This window comes from Clupea harengus, chromosome 17 (assembly GCF_900700415.2).
Source record: "Clupea harengus chromosome 17, Ch_v2.0.2, whole genome shotgun sequence".
NCBI lineage: Eukaryota > Metazoa > Chordata > Actinopteri > Clupeiformes > Clupeidae > Clupea > Clupea harengus.
In genome coordinates, this window is record NC_045168.1 from 17,946,673 (window position 1) to 17,972,024 (window position 25,352).

The 25,352-nt window shown below is 42.2% G+C and overlaps 2 protein-coding genes across 3 annotated transcripts in view; one reads left to right on the forward strand and one right to left on the reverse strand.

Annotated features, from left to right (window-relative positions):
* Positions 1–251: 251 nt before the first annotated feature.
* On the forward strand, positions 252–22,222 carry wdr37 (WD repeat domain 37). Of its 2 annotated transcripts, XM_012834305.3 has the most exons (15): positions 252–441; positions 1,275–1,367; positions 1,791–1,970; positions 3,914–4,010; positions 4,200–4,295; positions 4,807–4,871; positions 11,046–11,181; positions 13,426–13,497; positions 13,634–13,678; positions 14,019–14,095; positions 14,331–14,565; positions 14,816–14,957; positions 18,059–18,193; positions 18,523–18,637; positions 19,227–22,222. In XM_012834305.3, the coding sequence occupies exons 3-15, from the start codon at positions 1,833–1,835 to the stop codon at positions 19,356–19,358; spliced, it is 1,485 nt and encodes a 494-aa protein (XP_012689759.1). In that variant the 5' UTR covers positions 252–441; positions 1,275–1,367; positions 1,791–1,832; the 3' UTR covers positions 19,359–22,222. The 2 variants fall into 2 exon arrangements, with proteins under 2 accessions (XP_012689759.1, XP_031439999.1); XM_031584139.2 differs by lacking the exon at positions 1,275–1,367 and having other exon boundaries at positions 253–441.
* A 359-nt stretch (positions 22,223–22,581) lies between these two features.
* adarb2 (adenosine deaminase RNA specific B2 (inactive)) overlaps positions 22,582–25,352 on the reverse strand; it is a 133,423-nt gene continuing 130,652 nt past the window's right edge. The window contains exon 10 of the mRNA XM_031584138.2: positions 22,582–25,054. Coding sequence (XP_031439998.1) covers positions 24,866–25,054 — 189 coding nt within the window. The 3' untranslated portion in view covers positions 22,582–24,865. The remainder of the gene's footprint in view (positions 25,055–25,352) is intronic.

Here is a 25,352-nt window from a genome sequence, read left to right on the forward strand (position 1 = left end):
CCACTATTCTTTGCAGGGTCCACCTTCCGCTGTTGCAGGGTTCTGATATCTAGTGCTTTGGTGGTAAAAGTGATAGGAAAAATATTTAGAATTAGAAAGTAAAATAAATTGTGAAAGTAAAAAGATTGTTTCAAATCTACTCCGAGAATATGAAAAAATACTTAACATTAAGTTGAGCAGGTTTTGTTGAAATAGGTTATAGTAGAATGGAAGTAAAGACAAAATAAAGAGTAGAGACTTTTACACTGGCGTACACATTATTTCGTGAGCCGGAAGTGCCTGTTTGACAGTGGTCGTCGTCAAACAGGCTAGCTATCTTTGAAGCCGTTTGACTGGCTAGTTCATCTGGGAATTCGTGCACGACAAGCTATTCAGCTTGGAAGTCGTTTTTGGTTAGCAGTGAACTGTGAAGGATAGCTGCCCAAACAAACGACATTCAATGTAAGTAGAGGAACCTAGTTTTGTTACGTTTATGCTTTGTATGATTAGTTCGATTAGCTTGTTAGCTAGCTGTGTAACGATGACAAATTTATGCGACAAACGTTATGATACTGTTTCGTGACTTCTCGTTTTGGCTAACCAGCTAGCCAGAAACAGCTGACCTGCCAAACATAGCTATCGCAATCAACCAGAACTGTGTCGTTAAGCAGAAAGCTAGCAACTGTAAACGTGATGTTTTCTGTTAACATGGCTTGGCTATTTACGTTTTCTTTTGAAGACATGCAAGAATATGTTGTAATTTAAGGAACGATGTGTCACAGTTCCTGACCTTGTAACGAACTAATGCTTGCTAGCTAGGAACGTGTGCAAAATCACAATTCTCAAGCACAGAGCTAGCCAACTAGCTAGCTTCTGAGACTTAGCTAGCTACCTGCCATTTCCCTCTGTCTACAATTTTTAACCCGTCAGGAGTTCTCTTTTACTTTATATCTCGTCAGCGTTAACGTTGAACTGTAATTTGATTTGGCATGTAGTCCGTTCCAAATCATTTAGTAGCGAAAGATTGCTTAACCTCGCTGACGCTAATGCAATTATTCATATTCCCAGTGTCATGTGACTTGCTTAGCATGCTACGTCTTGTTTGACAGTTTTGCAGTCATCTTGCTCTCTGAGCTTAACGTTTCTTGTTTTTTGGGGGGTGGTGGTGGGTTGTATTTGAATGTGTCTCTCTTGTTTTTGGTTTGAAAACATTTAGGTAGTCTTCGATTATTCATGTTTTTGGTTTCTATATTTTGGAAGTGTCAACTTTTCGAACGTTTTCATTTGTTGTTCAGTGGTGGAGAGGAGGCTGACCGGGCTGTCTCTGCTTCTGAATCATTTACCCTGAAGATGCTTCTGCTTTGTCTAATCACTGCTCCTCACCGCTGGTATTTTCTTTTGCTTTCCCACCTTTTCTTTCAGTCAGTACCATTTAACATGTCACCAATCCATGCATGTTTTACACCATCAACATTGTCAACGTTCTCTCGTGCCTGTATGTGGCGTTTTTGTTAGCAGTGCTTGAGTTTGTTGCAATGACAGATCATTTGGTCTAAAGTCAAACCATTGCTAGACTCTTTCAGAATTTGCATAATTTCACAGTCTGGATAGCTTGACCACAATTGACAAAGCCATAACATCATTAAGTATTTCAGAAGTAGAGTCTCTCAGAAGTAAAATATCATACTTGCAGAGCTGACTGCATGGCTGTGCTAAGGCACGTTTATAATGGCATGATGGATTGTTATGGACGGCAGCAACAGCAAGAGGGAGACATCTCAGCGACTAGGTTGGATCTTGTGTTTACTCAGTTTCAGGTAGGAAGCTTGTGGGCGGACGTCACTTGAGGAGGGATGCCTGTTGAAAGTGGAAACAGCGCAGCAGCCCGACAAGCCAAGCAGAAGCGTAAGTCGCACAGCCTGTCCATACGGAGAACCAACAGCACGGAGCAGGATCGACCCACGGGTCACAGAGAAATGCTGGAGGGACAGGTGAGCATCTACTCTTTCTCTGCCTCACATGCGCTCGCTCTCAGGCATGCGCTCTCAGGCATGCGCATGCCCACACTCACACAGATACAGGTCTGGCTGAGCTTGTCCACAGCGTGTGCTAGAGTGAAATAAGTGTGTGTGTAAACACATTGTGCTGGTCACTCTTCCAGACACACACACACACCCACAGCATGTTTGTGGTATGTTTGAAACAATATCAATCATACAACCAGTAGCAGGAAGAGAACTTTGATGGCCATCCCCTTAAGGAATGTGTGCAAGTGTACTGAGGGTGGGCGAGGACTGTTGGAAAGTCTATATCAGTATTTATAGCTATCCTGTTTGCCCTAGGATACTAGTTTTCTGAGAGCTTGAGAGTTGAGCCGGTTTAACAACATAGCTGTTGATGACAATTGTTTGTGCGCACTGTGAGCATGAATGTAGAAAAAGAGCACGAGGAAGAAGTTGTGTGCATGGGTGGACTGTTCCTGTTTTTTTATTTTTTTTGTGAATGTCAGTATAACTTTAGTCTGCTCTAGGGTGATTGTTCAGTTGTGTGTTTCTGAAGATGATCTTGAGGTATGTCTCCATCCTGTTCTAAATACTTTATTATTTATGAACCAATTCTTTGCGTTGGAAGCTTACTCATGATTGAATTAGTCTAAGTATTAATAATTAACTTCATTGATTTATGTCAATCATTCTAAATGATGCCCTGTCCTCTCATGTGAATTGTAAACAGTTCAGTGTTTAAAATGTAACTATACTGATAGGTGAACTGCAACATTTGGCCCTGTCTGCCACAGACATTCTTTTGAGTGGTTTAATCAGGGACCTTCCCTTATGCAAACTGAAAGGCTCGCTTGGTGTTAACATATTCTTCACTTAGTCTTCACACATAGTCTTCCTCTGCCACTCAGTGGTGTCATTATGTCTGGTTGCCAGGGAGATCTTGACTTCAGCACATGATTGATATGGTTGACCCCCCCCCACACATGTGGCATTGACAGACTCGAGAGTCGCAAGCCACACTTAAATCCATGCAGGGCTCTGTGTGTAGATGTTGACGTGTATAGAAATGAGTGACAGAGCGGTAAAAAAAATCATAAATGAGCATTCTTGCCTTTAGCTCAGTGAGTTGTTTTCACTGCAGACTGCTTTTCTTTGCCTAGTCTTAATCTGGCTGAAATCTCGGAGCTACTTAGTCTTAAGCATGGAGGTAAGTTTATGAAGTGGGATGGCTTTTAATGTGATAGATTCAGCTATTTGTGGCATACATTTTTGTACTTTTAGGTAAAATTAGATATCATGGGCTTATTTATGGAATAGGCACTTGAAATGAATGTAGAGGCCAATTACAATACTCCGTTATCCACCTTTACTGAATTAGTAGGGGATTAGTAGTTGTTATTTTCAACATATCTTTGTTTTATTGGTAACTCCTTTCTTGGGTATTCAGGGCTGGGCTGGTTACAGGGAATCACAGTGGTAAAAACCTGTTGCTTCTATGTATTCTATATTGTGTGTGTGTGTGTGTGTGAATGTCATATCACATTCACACACACACACACACACACACACACACACACTTGTGCACACAAGTCTAAGAACTGAGTGTTTTCTACTCAGTTTTTGGATATTTTCATCTGTCAACACACAGCTGTACCACTGTCAGTGAAGGTCTCCACGCTGCTCTTAGAAACAGCTCTTCTTCTACCACCACAGTGAACAGTTAACAGGCCCACCTCTGCAGTCACCCAGTAGTTCCACATATGAGTTTGTCTTTCCTGGTATGGTTTGTTATGAAGTAATAGTAGTAGGTAGATAGACTGATAAAAGAAACAGATGGCTTGCATTTGCAAGATATTGTCCATAGTAGTATATGGTGATATCCTGATGCAATTGTATATTATATTATTTGCAAACCCAAATCTTCCCTCCAGGACTCCAAGCTGCCGCTGTCCTTGAGGAGCAACCTACTGGACCTTTTTGGACAGATAGAGCGTGAATTTGAAAACCTCTACATTGAAAACTTAGAATGTAAGTTTTAAAACATTGGCTCCAGCACTGCAAAGGTTCACATCCACAGATTGCACTGACAATCTACATATATATAACTAACTGCATAGTATCATTTGCAAATCACTTTATACTGGTGGCTGATATCGGTGGGTGATATACTTGTGATTCCAAGATGTCTTGGTAGCTTATGCTATGTTTCGTCTGCAGTGCGACGAGAAATTGATTCACTTAATGAACGTTTGGCTGGTGAGGGACAGACAGTAGATGGAGGGGACCTCACTAAAGGAGCACTGAAAACCAAAGGTAAGTTTTATTGCAGTTTCAACATTCATTTGCGCTTGAAGGTCAAGTCAATTAAGAACATGAACGGTTCCAATGGTTAGGGATTTCTGCAGCATATCATAATCAATTTGATTCAAAATGACTATTTTTGGTAGTGTTTTGAACTAAATTGTTCACTTACAAATCCCTTACATGGAGTACTGTAACTACTTCTTCAGATTGCACACCTCAACCCTAACGGTCAGGTTGTTATATGAGAGATTCAGCTGTGTTCATCCGTGAATCAGCTATTAACATGCTGTGTTTTTACCACTGATTTGTCAAAGCACCTAGGGTTAATGACGCGTGTGCAGTGGATATATAGGGGTGGTGTACATGATGGTACAGGTGTATTGGGATGAGCTCTCTGATTCATGAAAAGCTCCTGGTGGTTATAATGGGATTGTGATCCCCCATGAAGAATGATGACAGACCTGCAACCCCCCCTCCCCATTTCATCTAATGATGGGTTCATTCATCATTCTTTCCACAGCCAGCCACAGCACGAGCCAGCTCTCCCAGAAACTCAAGACCACATACAAGGCCTCCACGAGCAAGGTATGCTTCTGGGTGCATAACCAATGTCCCCTTACATTTAGGACTGAAATTGAGATCTATTGTTCTGGATTTGTCAGTGTGTTAAGGCCCTTTGATGTATGGCCCACTGCCAGACTACATTAGAGAGGGTATCAGTGGGTCCCGTAACTCAAAATTGTTTGATGTTGTTCCCAGCAATGTGGGACTTCTTTGCTATCATAAATTACTGGCTTGAAAGAAGCAGACCAAGTTATGCTTCATGAAGCTGTAATCCTGTTTGCCCCTTAAGTCAGTGTGATCCGCTGGTGTGTTCACTTGCCCTTGTCCGTGTGTACAACCAAATGCTTCAAGATGTTTGCCAAGTCTTTGTATAAGGGAACCCAGCATGAATAACTGCTCACACACAGAAAGAAGTACATCTTGCATTTGGACTGTAGTAGACTTTGAATCGGGCTGTAAGCCATTGTTGAATATTCTGTGTTAAAATGATGATAAAGATTACCAATTTTAGGTTCATTTAAGATGTTTATTTCTCAACAGGAAGTTGATGTTTTGTATTGATGTCATCTTACTGTTATTGCCTGTGCCTGCCGAGTGGTTTGCTGGTATTGACATTGATCAATTCATTGTTCAATTTCTCTTGGATTATATGGAAGGGTGTTATCTAGCAGGTTTTTGAATTCCTTTAAGGAAATACTGATGTGTTGTGTAACTAATGCAGCAGCTGAAGCAATTTATCAGGAACCTTTTTCTTGGCTGTACGATCCCACAGTTGCATGCAGGTTCACCCCAGGTCTTTTGGAATCATAGCTGAGTTCTGCCATATCATCTCTCATTATTCTAAATTCTGAAATTCGCCGCTCACTTTTCTTTTCTCTTATTCAGAAACATTTTGATCTCAGTGCATTTAAAATGCTCTTTTTTTTTTCCTCACTCTTGACAATTTTCTAGCGCTCAAACTCTTTCCATGGCAAAGTAGGTGGACCACGCAACTTCAATGTGGGGAACTGGGAGTTGTGGGGTGGAGACTCATGGGTAATTTCTTTGCTTCACCTTTGTGCCCAAATGCATGCTCATGGCCGAGTGGGCGGGGTCTCTGGAGATCTCCCTGGCTCTTAAAGATTAGGAACACACAAGTAGTGGATTTGGCTTCAGCTTTAGTTGGTTTGGTTTTTTTCTGTACAAGCTCTTAACAGAAAAAAAACACAGAAGTAATGTACTTCAGTTGCACTGCCTCATAAGTTAACAACAAATGTTTGACCTATACTATGATTTATAAGCTCTATACATGTAGAACAGGCAATTTAGGCATGTTCAGCTTACAAGCTCTCTCTGTAATTTACATTATAAGGCTTATTTGCGATTGCTTAGTCAATAACCACAGATATGCATAGGGATTTGCAGGTTCATTTAAAAGGATAGATTTACTCATTATATATTAGTATGATTTAAATGAGTTATTGTGGACACAAGCCCGTCACATGTCTTGTACTCTCTTTGCTAGAACAAATAGTTAAAAAATGGGTTTTCAAATGTACTTCACATACTCTGTGACCTATGTGTAGCTGTGCCTAGCTTGACTGAGTGGTAGTGAAAAAAGCCTAGAGCTTTGTGGGTGGACAGAGATGGTACACACATGGCTTTGCTCTTTGTTTTCAACATATCATTGCTGATGGTGCAAAACCTTGGATATCATATCTTGTAGATTTTGGTGTTTGGGGAAAATTGATATCTGATGTTTTGGGAGCAGGGAACAAAGGTAGGCTACGTGCGATTTTGTGATTGCTGAATGAGTTGACTTCTAGCTTATAGTCTGTTGCTGGTTCCCTTGTGTGTTTTGTTTTGATTTTTTTGATTTTATACTCTTTCAAGCAGGCCCTGGGCTCTGTAAAGCACCTTGAGACTATTGTATTGTTTTGGCGCTATATAAATAAAATGTAATTGAATTGTTAGTACAATGTAATGATTATGGAACCCCAGGTTAAGCAATTGCTGGTTTCACTACAAATTATACTCATTATTTGTATATCTTGTTTTGGTTTCCATATCTGTGTTTCAGTAGGCTTTTGTGTTCTGTGTCTAAATCATACATGTATATTTTGTAAAATGAGACGTTTGTAAAGAACCTTGCCTGGTTTTTAATATATTTACTGTTGATTTGATCTTAAAAAAGGCTATCTTTCAATTATAATACTATTTTTATAATCATTGTTATGTTTATGCCTATTAATTGGGTATATTTATGCTAAAAAGTGTCTTCAATTATTTGGTGAGGTTTGGCATGTTTTGTGAAACAAGGTTTTGCACTCAGTGATGGTGTTATCCTAAATATGCTTTTAGTGCCTAAAGCTTGTTTTAGCCTGCTTTCTCAGTGTTCTATTCAGGCAACCTCTCAAGTTTCTTGACTAAACAAAATCAGCGGCATACTTTGATCAATGAGCGATGTTGGTTGGGCTTTGGTAAGGTAAATATCCAACAGGATACTCGACAGGTTTTTAAATCTCATATCTTTCTGTTAACCGACATTTTAAAACTGTGCCTATGGGACATCACTGGTTGACTGTATGAGTACGCTGTCTCTCTAACCTTTAGTTTGAATTCATCCTCACAGTCCATTTTATTTTCTCTCATTCATCAGTTCTTTCTTTCCGTATTTTCATCTTGTTTCTCCTTCATGTAGGACATGTGGTCGTAGGTCCCTACTACATGTGATTTTGACAACAACATACATCATGTTGTGTGTTTTTACAGAATGAAATGCTCATTAGTGTTATCATATTTGTATATCTTTTCTGTGAGTGTGAGGTTGGTGCAATAGCATTTGATCAGCTTCATGTAGCTCAGCTGTGTATGGTTTTCTTATTGTCACTGAAATAAGATTATTTGCAACAAGTGCACTATTATATTTAGCGGCAGCTCTGTATTAGGGCTGGGCGTTCACTCACATTATTATTATTTTCAATTATGATTTTGGCTTCCAACAATTATGAAAACAAGATAATCGATAAACCGATTAATGTGCAGCATTCCGTTTCGCAATGGTGTTATAAATCCAGCACACCCCTTTCCTTTACAGCGATAAAGGTATTATTGGTTAATGCTACAGGCCTAATCTACAGGGTACATAGCTAATGCCAGCGAGAGGTTCAGTCAGTGAATACTGTATAAGACCAGTGGTGTGGTTGGTATTAATTTTGAATCGAAATGGTTCTCATGTACAGTGCCCTCCGCAATTATTGGCACCCCTAGTGAATATGAGCAAAACAGGCTATAAAAAATATGTCTTTGCTGTTTATCCTCTTGGTCTTTCACTCAAAATATTCACAAAAATCTTACCTTTTCATTGAAGTAAAACTATTGAAAGAAAAAAAAACTGTTGACATTAAATAAATATTTTCCCCCAAAACATGTGTGCCACAATTATTGGCACCCCTTAATTTAATGTTTTGTGCAGCCTCCCTTTGCCAAGATAACAGCTCTGAGTCTTCTCCTATAATGCGTGATGAGGTTGGTGAACACATGGCACAGGATCTGAGACCATTCCTACATGCAGTATCTCTCCAGATCCTTCAGATTCTGAGGTCAACGTTTGTAGACTCGGCTTCAGCTCATCCCACAGATTTTCAATGAGGTTTAGGTCGGGGGACTGTGATGGCCATGGCAAAACCTTTATTCTGCGGTCGGTGAACCATTTTTGTGTTGATTTTGAGGTGTGCTTCGGATCATTGACCTGCTGGAAGGTCCAACCACAGCCCATTTTAAGCTTACTGGAGGGGGCTGTTAGGTTTTCATTTAATATCTGCTGGTATTTGATGGAGTCCATGATACCATGTATCCTAACAAGATGTCCAGGGCCTTTGGAAGAAAAACAGCCCCACAACATCAAAAATCCGCTACCATACTTCACATTTGGTATGGGGGTCTTTTCTGTATGGCTATGTTTCTGTCTACACCAAAACCACCTTTGATGTTTGTTGCCAAAAAGCTTTATTTTGGTCTCATCTGACCATATAACTCGGCCCCATTGAAAGTCTGACTTACATTTGGCAAACTGTAGGCGCTTTAGTTTGTAGTTGATTGACAGCAGAGGCTTTTTTCTGGCAACCCTCCAAAACAACTTGTGGTGATGTAGGTGGCGTCTGATGGTAGTTTTGGAGACTTTCTGACCCCAAGACTCAACTCACCTCTACAATTCTCCAGCTGTGATCCTTGGAGATTCTTTTTCCAGTCGAACCATCCTCCTCACGGTGCGTGGGGTTAATGTACACACACGTCCGCTTCCAGGCTGATTCTTAACATCTCCTGTCGCTTTAAACTTCTTAATTATTTCCATGATAGTGGAAATGGGTATTTTCAACTCTTTAGAGATTTTCTTGTGTCCATTTCTTGATTTGTGCAGCTCCACAACTTTCTGTCGCACATCGTCACTGTGTTCTTGGGTCTTTCCCATAGTGATGAATGACTAATGGAATTTGGCCTCTGTCACCTCATATTTGTACACCAGTGGAACAGGAAGTCATGGTTGACCTCTTAAGAGTTCCTTATCAAACAGGTGAACTTAAAAATGTAAAACATGACTGGATATATACTTCAGTTAGATTTTAATTATAAGATTTTTCTAGGGGTGCCAATAATTGTGGCACACATGTTTTGGGGAAAAATATTTATTTAATGTCAACAGTTTTTTTTTCTTTCAATAATTTTACTTCAATGAAAAGGTAAGATTTTTGTGAATATTTTGAGTGAAAGACCAAGAGGATAAACAGCAAAGACATATTTTTTTATACCCTGTTTTGCTCATATTCACTAGGGGTGCCAATAATTGCGGAGGGCACTGTATATTTCATGTTCAAATCTGATGACACAGGGAAGAGTTATTCACTCGCTTAGCTTTATCCATTACACCCCTGTTAAAGACATGAGTAACATTTTCTAAGTTACAGTAGCATATCAGTTTAAAAGCTAGCCCTAAAACCTCAATCCCAGACCTAGCATTAGCATTTAGTATGAAATGTGGCCATGGTTTTTAATCAGGTTTTCCAGTCCTGTGCAAGTGTTTATTTGAGCTCATTTTGGGTTGATGCAAAAACAGTGGACTTTCCTGTATCACGTTCACCTCACATCCCCACATGAAAACAGCCTAAACCAGCAGAGTTCAGTGTAGGCCGATGTCATTGTACAGTACTTATCTTTTCAACTGAATATGAAAAATCTCTCAGTACTCGGTACACAAATTACTTGTCTGTACACATTGGTCTATTTACTATTTAAGAAAATAAGTCAAAGTATAGATTCATATATTATTATTACATGTAAACATAATATGCATGATGATAATACTAATAATAATAAAAATAAAGGAAAAAATATTCTATTAAATCAAATCACTGAGGGTCCAGCGTTCCGGGGTCATATCTGTGTGGACAACACCAGCGCTGCAGGAAACACTGAATAAGTAATCATTTGAAATAATTGGGATCTCAATATTAACCAAAATAATCATGATTATCATTATTGCCAGAATCGCGCAGGCCTACTCTATATATTGGATTGTTTGCTCAATAGTGTCATTTAAAAATGGCTTTCATTGAATCTCCCAGAATTTCTGCAGTTGTTCTTTTTTCTGTGTATTTGTGTATTATGAATTAAATTGGCTGAATGTTCTCTTTGCTTTTTTATGACTTTCACAATTCTTTTTTTTTTGTTTTTTTTTGGTATAATTTGTATAATGTGCCTTACATATTTATCATTATTGCTTATGATGGCAGCCTTTCCCTGGCTTTTGCTTCTAAGTGGTGAAGTGGTTAGGTGTGTGAGTAAGAATGTATCTGCACAGGGGCATATAAACCTGTGCTGCTTATCTGCATGATTTTCATAGTTAAGTCTTTATTGACTTTTTCAAAAAAAAATTGTATAATGTGCGTTAAATAATTATTATCGTACCTTATGACGGCAGCCTTCCCCTGGCTTTTGCTTCTAAGTGGTTCTAAGTTCAGGTGTGTGTGTGTGTGTGTGTGTGTTTAAGCAAGCATTGCAAACTGCTTGGTTTTCATAGTTTAACTTTAGCTGCAATTTCGTACTTGAGTGAGAGAGAAAGAGAATGTGTGTGTGTGAGAGAGAGAGAGAGAGGTTGCATGTAGATCTCTAATGGTGTGTCCACATGGACCTTATTTACAGAACTGCTTTCCTCCACAGATCGTCTCCAGTTTCAAAGCCACCACATCCCGTGCCGTTTGCCAGCTGGTGAAAGAGTATGTGGGTCACAGAGATGGCATATGGGACCTTGCAGTCACCCGTACCCAGCCCATTGTCCTGGGCACTGCATCAGCAGGTACAAGGCCTGGCATTCTGTTCAGCAGTGTATAACTTACATTGACAGTAACCAGCAAGTAGACTACTCTTGAGTTCTGTATATATTCAGGATAATGGCAGGATAATCGCAAATGGCCACATTCATTTAGCAGTGTGTATGCTAATGTGTCCTGGCCACATTGAAGGACAGCCTACTGAACTGACATCCTCTGCGTAAGCGGAAATACATATTCAAAGCTGCCTTTGTGCAAGTCGTCTGAAATTTTTGAAAAGCCCATAGAAATATATTACGAAATAATATAACTCTAAGAATAATATTATGAAATATATTTCAGTAACCAATAACGCACAAAGTGTCCGACAGGTGAACTCAACTCACCCCCCTTCCTTCCCTCTGCTGGTTTGCCAGCCAGTTTTACTTCAAGCTTCTTCTTCAAGATTTTTCTGGAGCCATTAGCTGCAAATATTAAGTATATCCAAACACTGTTCAGTTGTTAAAGCCTGTTTACTGTATTCAAAGCCAATCCAATATTAACTATAATAAGATAGCATTAGCTCGCGGTAGCCAATGACTGGGAAAGAACAGTTCTCTGACCTTGCTAGTTCTTTGACGCCACTACTGAGGTGCTGCTGCTGTTCTCCAAGCGTTGTCTCTTTCAATGTTGAATCCAACTCCAATGTAAGATGAGCTAGCTACGCAGAAGCAGAGATAGCCTGTACAAAGATTAGAGTCTAAACTGTTCTCATATCATCTGGCCCTCTGTGCCTTTGCTCTTGGCAAACAGATATGATGCATGTGGTTATTTGCATATATAGAGTGGGGAAGAGAGATCCTATCCCAAGTGGTCCCTCTAGATGCATGTGGAGACGCTCTCTAATACCTGGTGCCTGATGGATTTAGTTGTCCACTTGGGATCGGTTCACCCAAGATGCAAATTAATGGCAGGTGTGAACAACCTCTTTTTTTTAAAGCACTTTTTTCAGTGCCCCGACTTATTCTGATGAAAAATCAGGTTTTGTCCTGTATTTCCTTAAACTTTAATATCGAGGTTAAGAGCAGTAAAATAAAGGTTAGGCGAACAGAATTTACTAATAGAAACATAATTTACAGATGACCAAGAAGACATAGATACCACACAGGGGTGTATACTGTACCTGCCAGAGTTTGCTAAGTCTAGCTTTACATTTTTTTCAATGACGACTTACCGAATACATTTGCATAAATATAAGCGCGTCATCATGCTATGTTCACATCGTGCAGTTGCGACCCCATCACTTGCTTTCCATGTGAAATCAATGCTTCACTTCATCGCGCTGTTGTTCCGTGTATTGACAACAGCCCGTCACTCGCGCACTGTGCTCGTAAATTATTTTTCAAGTTCGCACATACCTATTTTTAGGCGCAAATGCGAGTGAAATACTCGCACTGTAGAGCCCTGGTTATGATGGTAACACTGCCAATCGATAAAGAATACAATACAAAAAAATGTGTATCCCTGCAAAACACATGCAGGAAAAAATTCAATTTTCCATCCTCAAAAGGGCCATACTGTATGAGCAGCCTGTGGCCTATAGATAGATGCTCTGGGTTAGGAATGCCAGTTGTGTTCTTCCATGAGGAGCACTATGAGGTCATGTGGCCTGTAGATAGATGCTCTGGGTTAAGGATGAGGAGCACTATGAGGTCATGTGGCCTGTAGATAGATGCTCTGGGTTAAGGATGAGGAGCACTATGAGGTCATGTGGCCTGTAGATAGATGCTCTGGGTTAGGATGAGCACTATGAGGTCATGTGGCCTGTAGATAGATGCTCTGGGTTAGGAATGCCAGTTGTGTTCTTCCATGAGGAGCACTATGCTGTGGCCTAATGTTCTAATAGTCTCTGATGAGGTGCTCTGCATACTGGACCGAGATAACAATAGGCTTTGCCTCATTCAGATCTGTAAAGTGTTGCTGTATCTGACAAAGTATTACTGCTGTTTCCTGTAATATGCTTTGGTGATTATGTTAATACAGAAATGGTAATCATAATCAGTTTCAAATGCAAAGATGTGAAGAATAAGTGAAAGTTGTGCCTTTAATTTAAACTCATGCTTTTATACAAAATGTGTCATATCACCCACATGTCACTTTTTGTGTGGGCCCTTTAGTTTGACCCCATCAATTGGTAGTAATGATTCACAACACTGGGGGCTGGAGTCTGATGTGTGTGTGTGTGTGTGTGTGTGTGTGTGTGTGTGTGTGTGTGTGTGTTATGTGTGTAGATCACTGTGCCATGCTGTGGAGCATTGAGACTGGGAGGTGTCTGCTCAAGTATGCGGGTCATGCCGGCTCAGGTGAGTGTGTAGTAGTGTGTAGCTGTTCTGGAAGTGGAGTGGAAGACTAACTAGCGATGCGTACTTCTCTCTTGCATTCTTATACATTTTCTATCATATATGCAGGTTTAATCATTAGTTTGTATTTGTCCTGCAGTGAACTCCATCAAGTTCCACCCTACGGAGCAAATGGCTCTGACAGGTGAGCTAGAATCGTCTGATCATGGCCTGCTTTAGCCTGGACATTATTTGTTCAACATGGGACTGGTTACAGTTGTAGGTTTAGTTGTTTATTTAAATGTTAATATATGTATTATGCTGTTTACTGTTGCATACACATTATTTCAAGTGAATTTGTCAGCTTCTGGTGAAACTCTGCATCCTTGTTTGTCTGTAGTCAAACCACCCCAACACACACACACACACACACACACAAGAAAAAATGGTAGGAACATTTAATTAGTGCTCTGAGATGCTTGTATACCAGACTGCCTTGTGAAGTGAGGTTCTCAGTCCATCTGTGTGTTTGTGTGTCTTGACAGCATCTGGGGATCAGACAGCTCACATCTGGCGCTACATGGTTCAACTGCCTCTTCCTCAGCCTACAGCAGACATCAGCGTGAGTGCTGTTCTTACCTGCCGTGACTCCCGCTGTCTCCTCCAACACATGGCGTGCCTGGAGGCCTGGAGTTTCAGTTTTGAAGCGGCTAGAATCTAAATGGCAGCCCCCTTCATTGCTTGTGTTGTAATTACTGAGAAGTGTACGAGCGCAATATGGCTGAGAAGGTGCCTTAACAGAAGCGCCTCTAAACTGAGCTCTCTCTCATTTACTCTGTCTCTGTGGCCCACCGCAGGTGTCCTGTGATGATGATGTGGACTTCTCGGACAAGGACGAGGCGGATGCTGAGGCGGACGGGGTTAACGAGTGCCCAACGGTACGTGTGGCCACCACCACCCTCAAGAGCCACCAGGGTGTGGTCATCGCTGCCGACTGGCTGGTAGGTGGCCGGCAGGTCGTCACCGCTTCCTGGGATCGTGCGGCCAACTTGTACGAGGTGGAGACTTCAGAGCTTGTCCACAGTCTCACAGGTACTTTTTCTTTCTTTTGATCTCTCTCTGTTGGTCTATCTTCTTTTGACTGAGAAAGCTGGAGAAGGGACTATTCGCTTCACTCTGTGTTGCATGTATGTTCTAAATACATATCCTCTCTGCAAATGATATTTGTATAGTGGTGCTGACTGTGTGTGTGTGTGTGTGTGTGTGTGTGTGTGTGTGTGTGTGTGTGTGTGTGTGTGTGTGTGTGTGTGTGTGTGTGTGTGTGTGTGTGTTTCATGAGCAGGTCACGACCAGGAGCTGACCCACTGTTGCACACACCCTACCCAGAGACTGGTGGTGACATCTTCCCGAGACACCACCTTCCGCCTCTGGGACTTCAGAGACCCATCCATCCACTCAGTGAATGTGTTTCAGGGGCACACAGAGTGAGTTCTTCACAAACATGCACATATGACTGCAACTTAGTATTTCTTAATTTTTTTCTTTTTCTTTGTACACACATATATTCTCGCTTATGTTCTCCTCCATGGTTTAAAAACCCATGACCCGGTGGTTCAATCCTGCACTTCTTATTATTCCCACCAGATGGCAGTGTAGTACCTTAATGGCATCTCAGTACTTCATATGTCTAGTTCACAAGGTCTTCTCTCCCCAGCTGTTGATGTGCCATTATTGCTCTCCTCTGCCAGGTCTGAGGAGTGGCCCACAGGCATGGAAATATTAACACCTCACCACCAAACAACTTATTTTCTAACTTTCTGTCTTTTCAGCTTTCTGTTCCCTCTCTTTCATTTCCTGGTGTTAATCTTGTGTTAAATGTCAGGAGTTGCCAGAATACTCATTTGCCCATTTTCTGAAGCATACCACCCCCCCCCCCCCCCCACACACACACGCACACGCACACATACACACAAACCCAGCCACACACACACACACACACACACACACACACACACACACACACACACACACACACACACACACACGCACGCACCCCCCCTCCCCGTTTTTAAGAAATGGCAGGCCTTTCACTGTCTTTCAGCGGCAACTGCTCTTGAAGCTTGTTTGATTGGCGACGGATTACATGCTGCTCATTAAGTCTTCCGCCAAACATGTCTAATTCCTGTGGATTCTGGCAAGTAATGCTCTCCAATAGACAATCATGCTAATGGGATTAGCCCTCGCAAAGCCTCTCCTCCTCCCCTCAGCCCCACTTCTCACTCACTGCGCTGTGCTGTGCTGTGACATGAGTGTGTTGAGTCAATTACTACTCCCTCACAAAAAAAGAAAGTGTGAAGGAAAGAATTAAAAAGAAATATATAAAGAAAAGAGAAAAACAACACAGTTGAGAATGGGGATGCATGGCAATGGTTGCGTTGTGCAACTGCTTTGTGTGCGATTAGACACTTTGAAAACTCCGCTAGCATGCCTGGATTCCTAGTGGGAGCAGTAGGAGCACCCTCTCTGGGATGGTTCTCAGAAGACTGTGCAGAGTGCACTTCCTTAGAATCTCCGATGGCAACGGCTGTGTTATGCTGATAATACCCATAATTCCCTCTGTAATTAGCAGTGTCCAGTGTATAGGCCTGTTAATTAGTTGACACTTAGCTGTAATCTGGTAATGTATCAGTGATCTGCACATACAAGCCTTTCTTCATTTGGGTTTAGACACAGAGAAGCCATTGTAAAAGCGTATGTACACGAAAGGTATTGCACAGCAGTGCAGTTCATCAGATTTAACCCCAGTTTGGTCATGGTAAATACTTAACTGGTCCTGCAGGTTCCTGACAGGCTAATATTTCATTGATCATGCAAAGTCATTAGAGCTGAGTAATCAGACAGGAGCAGCCAGGCACACTGCTGCTCAGGACCCCTCTGCCTAATCGTCCAATGATGAGGCTCAGGTGTTAACAAGAGCAGAGGGGGTGAGAATGGGACACGGTCGAGAGAGAGAGAGAGAGAGAGAGAGAGAGCGCGCCACAGAAAGGAGTTAAGTTCTGTTTTTGTATTTCTGTTGTGTGTTTTGTTCTATCTTCTTTAACGCCACATCCCCAGTACTATCTCTTACTGTGGGGGGTGAGAGACGGGATCAGATGCACCCCTCCACCAAGCCCATCACAATCAGCCCTGACCTTACGTGGCAAGGGGGGAGGAGAATTGAGCATTGAAGAAAAAAAAAAAAAGACATGAGTGTCATAAGATTTTTAATCAAGGTTTTAATTTATTAGTCTTCTCGCCCCTGTAGTGTGTGTGTGTGTGTGTGTGTGTGTGTGTGTGTGTGTCGGGGTGGGGAGGAGGGGGCTTGCAGTGTCAGAAAGCATTTCCACGGTGCACCATAGATTTCCTTGCCCTGCATGAGAGAGCTTCTGTCTAGCGTTTGGCTCCTGGACAGGGGGGTGGGGGTGGTGGTGGAGGAGTCTGCTTCTCACCAGTGCCACACCACCTCAGCCCCTGGTTCAGAGGAGCTAATTAAAGCCTAATTTAATGTCACTTTAAATGAAGGGGGAGGTAGCAGGAGCCAGAGTCCGCCTCGCTTTACTAGATCTCCACTGAGCTAATCTCAGTCTGCAGCTGGAACACAATACCACATCCAATCCCTTGATTTTTTTTTTAAACATTTTTTTAATTTATTTTTTTATTATTGTGTTCAACTGAGAAGAGTGGAAAAGAGATGGGGGTGGGGGGATTGATAGTGGCGGCTGACATTATAAATGAGCGATATTAGGCTATGTTAAATGACCTCCATAACGTGTGTGTGTGTGTGCGTGTGCGTGTGCGCGTGCGTGCTACAGTCTGAAGGAGCTGAGCTGGGTTTTGCAGGAGTATCGAGTGTAAATCTGTCTGTGCTGGAAGTTGTGAGTCAGTCCTGCTTTATCACATTTTCACATTCATCAACATCTGTTTTTGTTAGCTGCTGTATAGAGTCTCCCTGTCTCCCTGCCTGTTGTGCTGATGCACATGCAGAATTTGGAATGGAAAGTCGTTAAATGTAACGCCATTTCAATGTGCTTCAAAAGTGCGTGAAAAACATTGAAGAATCTTTGTGGTAAGCACTAGTAATAAATGGTCCTCATTCTGCACTCATTTCCTTGTCCTGACAATCATACTGTACTGCACATCTCCGTAGAGAATCTTAAAGCGCGGCTCTAAAGATTGATCTGCTGCGCAAGGCTGGGGCTTATGTCTGCTCTGTCTGTGTGCGGCTGTATGGATCGGCATCGCAATGCACTCTTTAGATAACCAAATCCCTCTGCTCATCATGCCGGGTTTATCAACATGTCTGACTGTTCCTGTCAGCTTTATTGATTGACTAAGGGCAGGGGTAAATGCAGACCAATATGATGCACGTGGAGTGAGTGTGTGTGTGTGTGTGTTTTGTGTTTTGTGATGAGCAGAAGGGTTCTACCATCTCCTAAAGAGTTGACATCTTAGATGTCTTGTTTCTGAGGGACTAAGGATGTGTGTGTCTTGTGGATGTGTCTGTGGTTGTGTTGATTGGGCCTCTGCTCCTGTGTCTGTCCCGCAGCACGGTGACGTCAGCCGTCTTCACCGCAGGAGATAACGTTGTGTCTGGAAGTGACGATCGCACTGTGAAGGTGTGGGATTTAAAGAACATGCGCTCGCCGATAGCAACCATCCGCACGGATTCAGCTGTCAACAGGTGACGCAGGATGAGTTTGATGAGCTTTATCATAATCCATATCTCAGAGGAAATGAATCACAGCACTGACAATTGATTTGGGTCAGCTACTCAGATTTAGGACTTTTCAGCTCTGCTCTAAATAGAATTACACATTTGATCAAAAGCATGATTGTGTATGTGTAGGGTAAAACCAAAGTAAAGTAACAAAGTGAATGTACTGTTAATGACAGATGTCTTGGGGGTTGGGGGGATGTGGGCTGAGAAGTGTCATATGTTTCAACTCTCTTTAAGTACTTTTGAACAGTTTCCTGTGGGAAGTCTGACTCCGGGGTCTTGTCACTCTGCAGGATAAGTGTCTCAGCCACGCAGAGGATCATTGCACTCCCACATGATAACAGACAAGTCAGGCTGTTCGACATGACGGGAGTACGGCTTGCCAGACTGCCGCGCAGCAACAGACAGGTGTGCCACACACACATACACTTGCTCACTTGTGTGTTTCTCTCTCTCTCACACACACACACACACCCACACACACGCAGAAAGAAATAGACTGAAGCTAGGAGAGAGAATTTAGGAGAGAGCGGAAAGAATGGGTGTGAGAAAAATCACAAATGCGAAAGTGCCCCAGAGAGACGGGAGAGGAGAGGAGAGGAGAGGAGAGGAGAGGAGAGGAGAGGAGAGGAGAGGAGAGGAGAGTGACAGCACGGAGTGAGCGTACGCGCACGAGAGAGATGGAAACCTGCTGAGAAAGAAAGCGTGAATGTAGAAGATGAGCATCAACGAGGGGATGTGTGCAAGAGAGGAGCCTCTCCCTCTCTTCATCTCCATGCTGACATTGCTATGGGGACTGCTGACACCAGCACTCTGCTGATGCTCAACCTGATTCCCTCAGCCCCTCTGCCTCCTGGCCACAGGCAACCGGACCAGTGGACACTTCTGTGTGTCTTGTGTTTTCATGGGAGATGTAGGATTGTTCTAACGTAAGCACATCAGGGATTTTTTGTTTATTTTGTTACTTAAAGGTTATTTTCCACTTGCTTTTTTCCAGGGCCACCGGCGTATGGTATGCTGCTCCGTTTGGAACGAGGAGAACCAGGCCTGCAACCTCTTCACCTGTGGCTTTGACCGGCAAGCCATCGGCTGGAACATCAACATCCCTGTACTCCTGCAGGAGAAGTGAGCCGCCGCAGGCACGCTGGCGCCCTCTCACCCCCCTCTCGCATGCTGTTCATACACGCCAGGGCACAGGCACCCCCCACCTCCACGCACTCACACACATGACAAACACACGCCTCAGCCACAGTCCGCCAGCCGCCAAAACTCTGTGTGTTACGTGGGCTCATGCTAAGAGCTATTTATAATGTTTGTGGTTTTGTGTGTGTGTGTGTGTTTTAAGGGAGTTTGTGTTCTTCCAGGATGCCTCATTCCATCTCATTGGATATCATCCTGTTTGGTTCGCTTCTTTTGCAAGCTTGGAGAATGGGCTCTGTTCTCTCCTTCATGTGCGCTGTCTGATGCAGACGTTGAAGACTCAATTGTACTGCATGTCCCGTTCCAGCTGTTACACATGCATATCTGTTTCTGTTTCTGTCACCCTGTGCCATTTCCACACCTCATGTTTGCATGGGTGGGTCTGCAAGAGCAGCGGATCTATTGGTGACCACATTACAGGTCACTGTTTCCTTTCAGATGAAACACTTACATTAACCACATACTCAGACCTTGATCAAACACTTACATTAACCACATACTCAGACCTTGATCAAACACTTACATTAACCACATACTCAGACCTTTCAGATGAAACACTTACATTAACCACATACTCAGACCTTGATCAAACACTTACATTAACCACATACTCAGACCTTTCAGATGAAACACTTACATTAACCACATACTCAGACCTAGATGGAAATCCTTTCGCCTGCTCTGTGACCATCTCTACGGAAGTGTATGGACACTAAAAGCAATCCATTGTTTTACCATATGCAAGTAGTTCAGCAAGTTTCTTTTGTGCTTTATGGTGTCTTGCAGCTGGGTCTGAAAGTTCTGCAACTGTATAGTGTAGAATTAATTTCATTAGGCTGTAGTCGTATACTTGGCCGTTAGAAGTAAACAGTGCTAATGTACAAAGAATTATCTGTTGCTTAAGTGCCAGTTGGTGAAGTTTCTCTTGAGCTTAATCATACCAATTACTTTCAGCTGTGAATAGTCTTCTGCCTTGTCTTATGAGAAGGGACTTCACTTAAGCCTCTTTGAGAGCAGTCGAGGAAGTGGCTCTTATTTTTAGGAGAAGGCGGTACAGTCAGTCAAGGTGTGTACTCCTGTGAAAACAATGCCGTTGGGCAAGACTGCTGTGCTCTTCTCTTCTCTTCTCATCAGCAAGGAAACAGTGTTGGAAATGTACAGTAAGTAATGTTAATGACTTCCTCCATATAGCCGAAAGGAGAGGGAGACCGCTTGTGTGCGGGAGAGCGCGAGCCAGAGTGTGGCAGTAGTTTTGGTGTGCCCTGCACAATCAGGCCAGCCATTTTTGGTGTTTAATGGCAGACTTTTCGAGGGTGTCTAAGAAAGCTGTTGGACCAATCATGTGTGTTCTCATGATCAGTGCAGTTGAGAATCTAGGCTGCTGTATAGAGTGAATGATATGGGATGGACTCGCACCGTTTCTGCTACTGTTCACACCTTGTTGTTACACTGTGCCGGACAAACAGTTTGATGTTTACCAATGTTTTATCACTGTTGAAATGCAATTCATGTAGAACTGTTCAAACACCATATTTCCTATATAGAGCTAAATCTTAGCCCTGAGTGTTTAGCTCAAGTTAATCAGCACAGATTTAAAGATGACATTGAACTTGTGTGCATGTTATTCAGATTTATGGTTCTCTGCGTTCAGGAAAGCTTTTGGCCACAGCATTAGCAGACCGGCAGTTCATCTGTACCGTTTGTTCTGTGTTCATTCCCCACCAATGTTTGACAGATATTTGTCATTGTAGATGTTTGGAATAAAATGACGTGTCTTCTCTGATGTCTTACATTAGCCGTGACTCGTGCTCCACACAACTTTCAGCAGGTCAGGTATTCATGTTGGAAAGCCTTTTTCTTCAAAATAGTGCTGTTATGTTGACAACTTTTACAGAGCAGTGTTTTATATTTTAGGAGATAATGTAGTGTGCAGCAAATATGCATTTTATCATTGATAGCAACTGTAGGCATTGGTGGCAAGTCATCCAGCTTATTGGTCATTGGACACAGCACAAGATTTTTGTTTTCTTCCAGTCTTTGCCATTAGGAACGTGATATGACTGTTGTGCATCATATTTTGAGTTGCAGTCGAGCGAGTGTACAGCAGATCTTCAGAAGACCATGTGTGACGGACATGTGTGGTTTTCTGAACCAGAATATCAGAGAATTGACCTCCATTCAGACACTTGACTCTTGTAGCATTATGGAAATACCAGTAGTCTCCACACAAATGACAACAGTCTCCAGTTTTTCTATTGTAAACTAATGTTTTCATGTATGTGAGAAACCTGAATATGTATGTTGTGGAAAAACATGAAGGTAAAACATGTAAATAGGTTAATTAAACCTGTTAGGGGTTCAGAAAATGGGTGGTTGTGTTGTATGTATCTGATGTCTAACACATATTATCTCTTTTACGAACTGAATGTTGTGCACATGTGCAAACTGTGGCTTGTAAATTCCAGTAAAATGTTTGCTTTTTGGACTCTGACAAAATATGTCATTAGACCTAAGTGAAACAATTGAAATGACTAAGGTTGCTTTTTGGCGTGCCTCTCTTTTGTGTGATGAGCTTGTTCAGTTCACGTCTCTCTTGCCGGCCAATGAAACCCCGAGGATGGGGCGGCACATTGTCAACAGCGTTGGCAGTGGCTGAGGAAAACCCAGTCATATGTGACTTAAGATCAAAAGATTACCACAACCAAAACGTAAACTACAAAGCCGAAATTCACATGTGAGAATCTGTGTTCAACGTTAAAGAGATGCTATTAAACAATAGTATTTGAACTTAAATATACTTTCTTTGTGTTGATTCTATATTAATTCCAGGATTTGTAATGTAAATATCCATTATTACAGCTTTAGTCTTAAGAAGACAAAAAGTGACTAATCACAGCAAAATGTGCTATCAATAATCACTTTTAAAAAGATTAAAAATAAAGGTATGTACATTTGATCCCAAATTATGGTCACAAATGCTCACCTCAGCTTTCCATAAGAGTTCCTCTGTGGATTGCATTGCACATTGTGAGCCTGTTTTCTTCACACACATGGTAGCCTTGACTTGGTTGAGAGCTGTCTACCACTTTTCAAAGGGGACAGTGATGGCCTCAATAGGCCGTGACAATATTCCTGAAGAAATGAACAACTGGGGTTTTCATGTTATTTTTATTCACATTAACAAACATTCACTTTTCAGGGCTTACTGAGGTGCAATGTACAGACCGTAGCAGCAGACTTTCTTGTGTTAAAATGTACACCTTACTCTTGACTTTTATAATTTTATTTTACTTTCTCACATTTTTACAATTTATTTATATTACAAAATTTACAATAAATATTACAATATTGCCATTCAATCATGCCATGACTAAAAAAGGCCTATCCATTTCTATAGCTACCTAAATTGGTCTTATTGGGTGTTTGTTCCAATATATTTGTTATTTGTAAGACTGGTAACGGTGAGTTCACACAATATATGTGGCGTTGACAGAGACGGAGGGTTAAAAGGAGATCTTAAAGTAAATAATTGATATGTTGATATGATATGATGCCAAAGGTGATGATGAATAATTAAATGATGGGGAAACATATCCCATACCTTACATATTAAATCTGACCCTACAATTGTCACCCAAAAGGTCCATCACCAATGACACAATTGCCTTTGTGACAGTGGCTACACATCTTTAGCAAAAGAGCATAGTTTTGAAAATACATCATGTTCATATGTGTGTTAAGCATTGTGACGAATGGACCCTGACAAGACCGCTCTCTAGTTCACTCACTGAGACATGTTACAGGGGCAAAACAACAGAAATACTGAAAGAACATAACCCACAAATATATAAACACATGAAACTAACAAAAAAAAAACATGAAGAGGACTCAGAAGTTTGTTCTTTGAAGGGTTCTCCTTTAGATTAATCACTTTGTGGAGGAGACATGGGTGAGTTTAAATGTGTATGATGGATCTACTAGCTACATAACTCACCACTAGGGGTCTCTGTTGGAGCATATCTTGTGATATGTTAATGCAGGGGAGGATTCAGCGTAGGACATACAATGTTTATAAACAAAATAACTCACAAAACCAATAATATGATTACGGTCACATATGTTACTGGATAAACAATACATGTTGACTATTCATCTAATGTTTTAATTTTTTTTTAAATCATATGTACTCAAGGAAATGTACTATGGAGCCTATGCCAGGATATCAAGGACTGCTGACTATCAGTAAACATATTAACTCTGTTAAACACAAAGGGAAGGACAATAGCAAAACAAACACATGGGTGGGTAATGGAAAGATGATATACTAAGTTACAGGCATTAGGTTATAAATTCCCGGACTTGTGGTTGTTGTAGTCCCATTAGAAGGGCACAGTGGATTGGACTACATTGATACTCCAGTCAGCTGTCTGATACTCGGCTGGGCTCCTTGCATTCTTTATTTTACTCGCTTTATCCCCCAGCTGCATCAGGCTTTTCACTCCCCATAGTCAGCAACTCTTTGTAGCCCTGCACTAAGTGTAAAGGGTAAAGAGAAATAATAATAAAAATAATCATAAAAGTATTCACTGAAGGTAACCCAAGAGTGACAATAACAGACAGTATGAGGGGGGAAAGGTGTCATTAAAGCTCTATATTGCACTATCAAAAAAAGGTCCTGTGCCACAGTTTACTTCAATGACACCATCTAGGTTAGCAAGTCACCAGTGCCTCCTTGTTTCTCGACCTTTTATACCCAGCACTGCTCCGAGTCGAAAGGGCTGAATTAACCTGCCTTTAGAATGTCAAATCCTGTCCCTGTTGTGTTATTTTTCTGACTGTGTGTGTGTGTGTGTGTGTGTGTGTGTGTGTATGTGTGTGAGAGAGAGAGAGAGAGAGAGAGAGAGAGAGAGAGTGAGTGAGACTGAAGTGCTTCTGTGCTGGTTGAGTTGCATGCTGTCTTCATCATAGACAGGCCCTTTATTTGGACATTGTGCTCAACACTCCATGGGGGATATACGTCTGGCAACAGCTGATGACAAGATGGCGGCTGCCTTTCACTTTGGTGAAGGTTAACACATGGTCTACCAAAGGCAAAGGTAAGACAGAGAGGGAGATGGAGGTGGAGAGGAGGGGAGAGGAGACACTGGGAGCTACGTGTCCTTTTCATCAGCGTTCAGCAGACCTATGGTAGTACCCTGGCCCGTCTTACTCTCCCACTGCTTCTCCATCTTTGATCCTGTAGTGAGACCAGGGTTTGCTGCTCATCGAGGCGCTTCACTCAGACAGGCCTGTGGACGTGGCGTGGAGAGCGCGAGGGCTGGCACCTCGTACAGCCCCCCTGATTGACCCTCACCAGCCCCTTATCCCCACACGCGCCCCTCCATCAGACCCACACGCCGCCCCTCCATCAGACCCACACGCGCCCCTCCATCAGACTCACACGCCTGGCAGGAAGTGCTCCTGCTCGGGTGGCTTCCTCACCCAGGTGCCCAGTCCTGTCTCCTGCAGTGAGCGGAACCACTGCTGCTTCACAGTCTGGTAGCGGCCGGCCGCCTGCTTGGCCTCGCAGTACAGCAGCTCGGCTGAGTCAGCCTGACCTCCAGGAAGCCTTGAGGGGACGTTTAACTAGAGCAGGACAAACAGAGAGAGAGAGAAGAGAGAAGAGAGAGAGAGTGAGACTGGAGAACAGGAAGTTGATGCATAGACAAGTTGCACAGAAGAAGGAGAACCAGGAGAAGAAAAGAGCGGCGAGTTTGATTGTGAGGCAGACAGAGAGCAAAACAAAACGAATGAGCCGGCACAAACGGGGAACTTCAACAGCTGTGTAATCTCCCCATTTAAATTTCACAAGCAATTGAACATTCTCTGTGCTTTTGTGCATTTTCTTTGTTGCAACACACACACACAGCTAGTGTGTGTGTGT

Bases quoted from the DNA above. Each gene is read 5' to 3' on its own strand.
- wdr37 (XM_012834305.3), top strand. From the start codon at position 1,833: ATGCCTGTTGAAAGTGGAAACAGCGCAGCAGCCCGACAAGCCAAGCAG. The intron at 4,296-4,806 runs GTAAGTTTTATT...TTCTTTCCACAG, and splicing joins AGGAGCACTGAAAACCAAAG to CCAGCCACAGCACGAGCCAG. The intron at 18,194-18,522 runs GTGACGCAGGAT...GTCACTCTGCAG, and splicing joins ACGGATTCAGCTGTCAACAG to GATAAGTGTCTCAGCCACGC.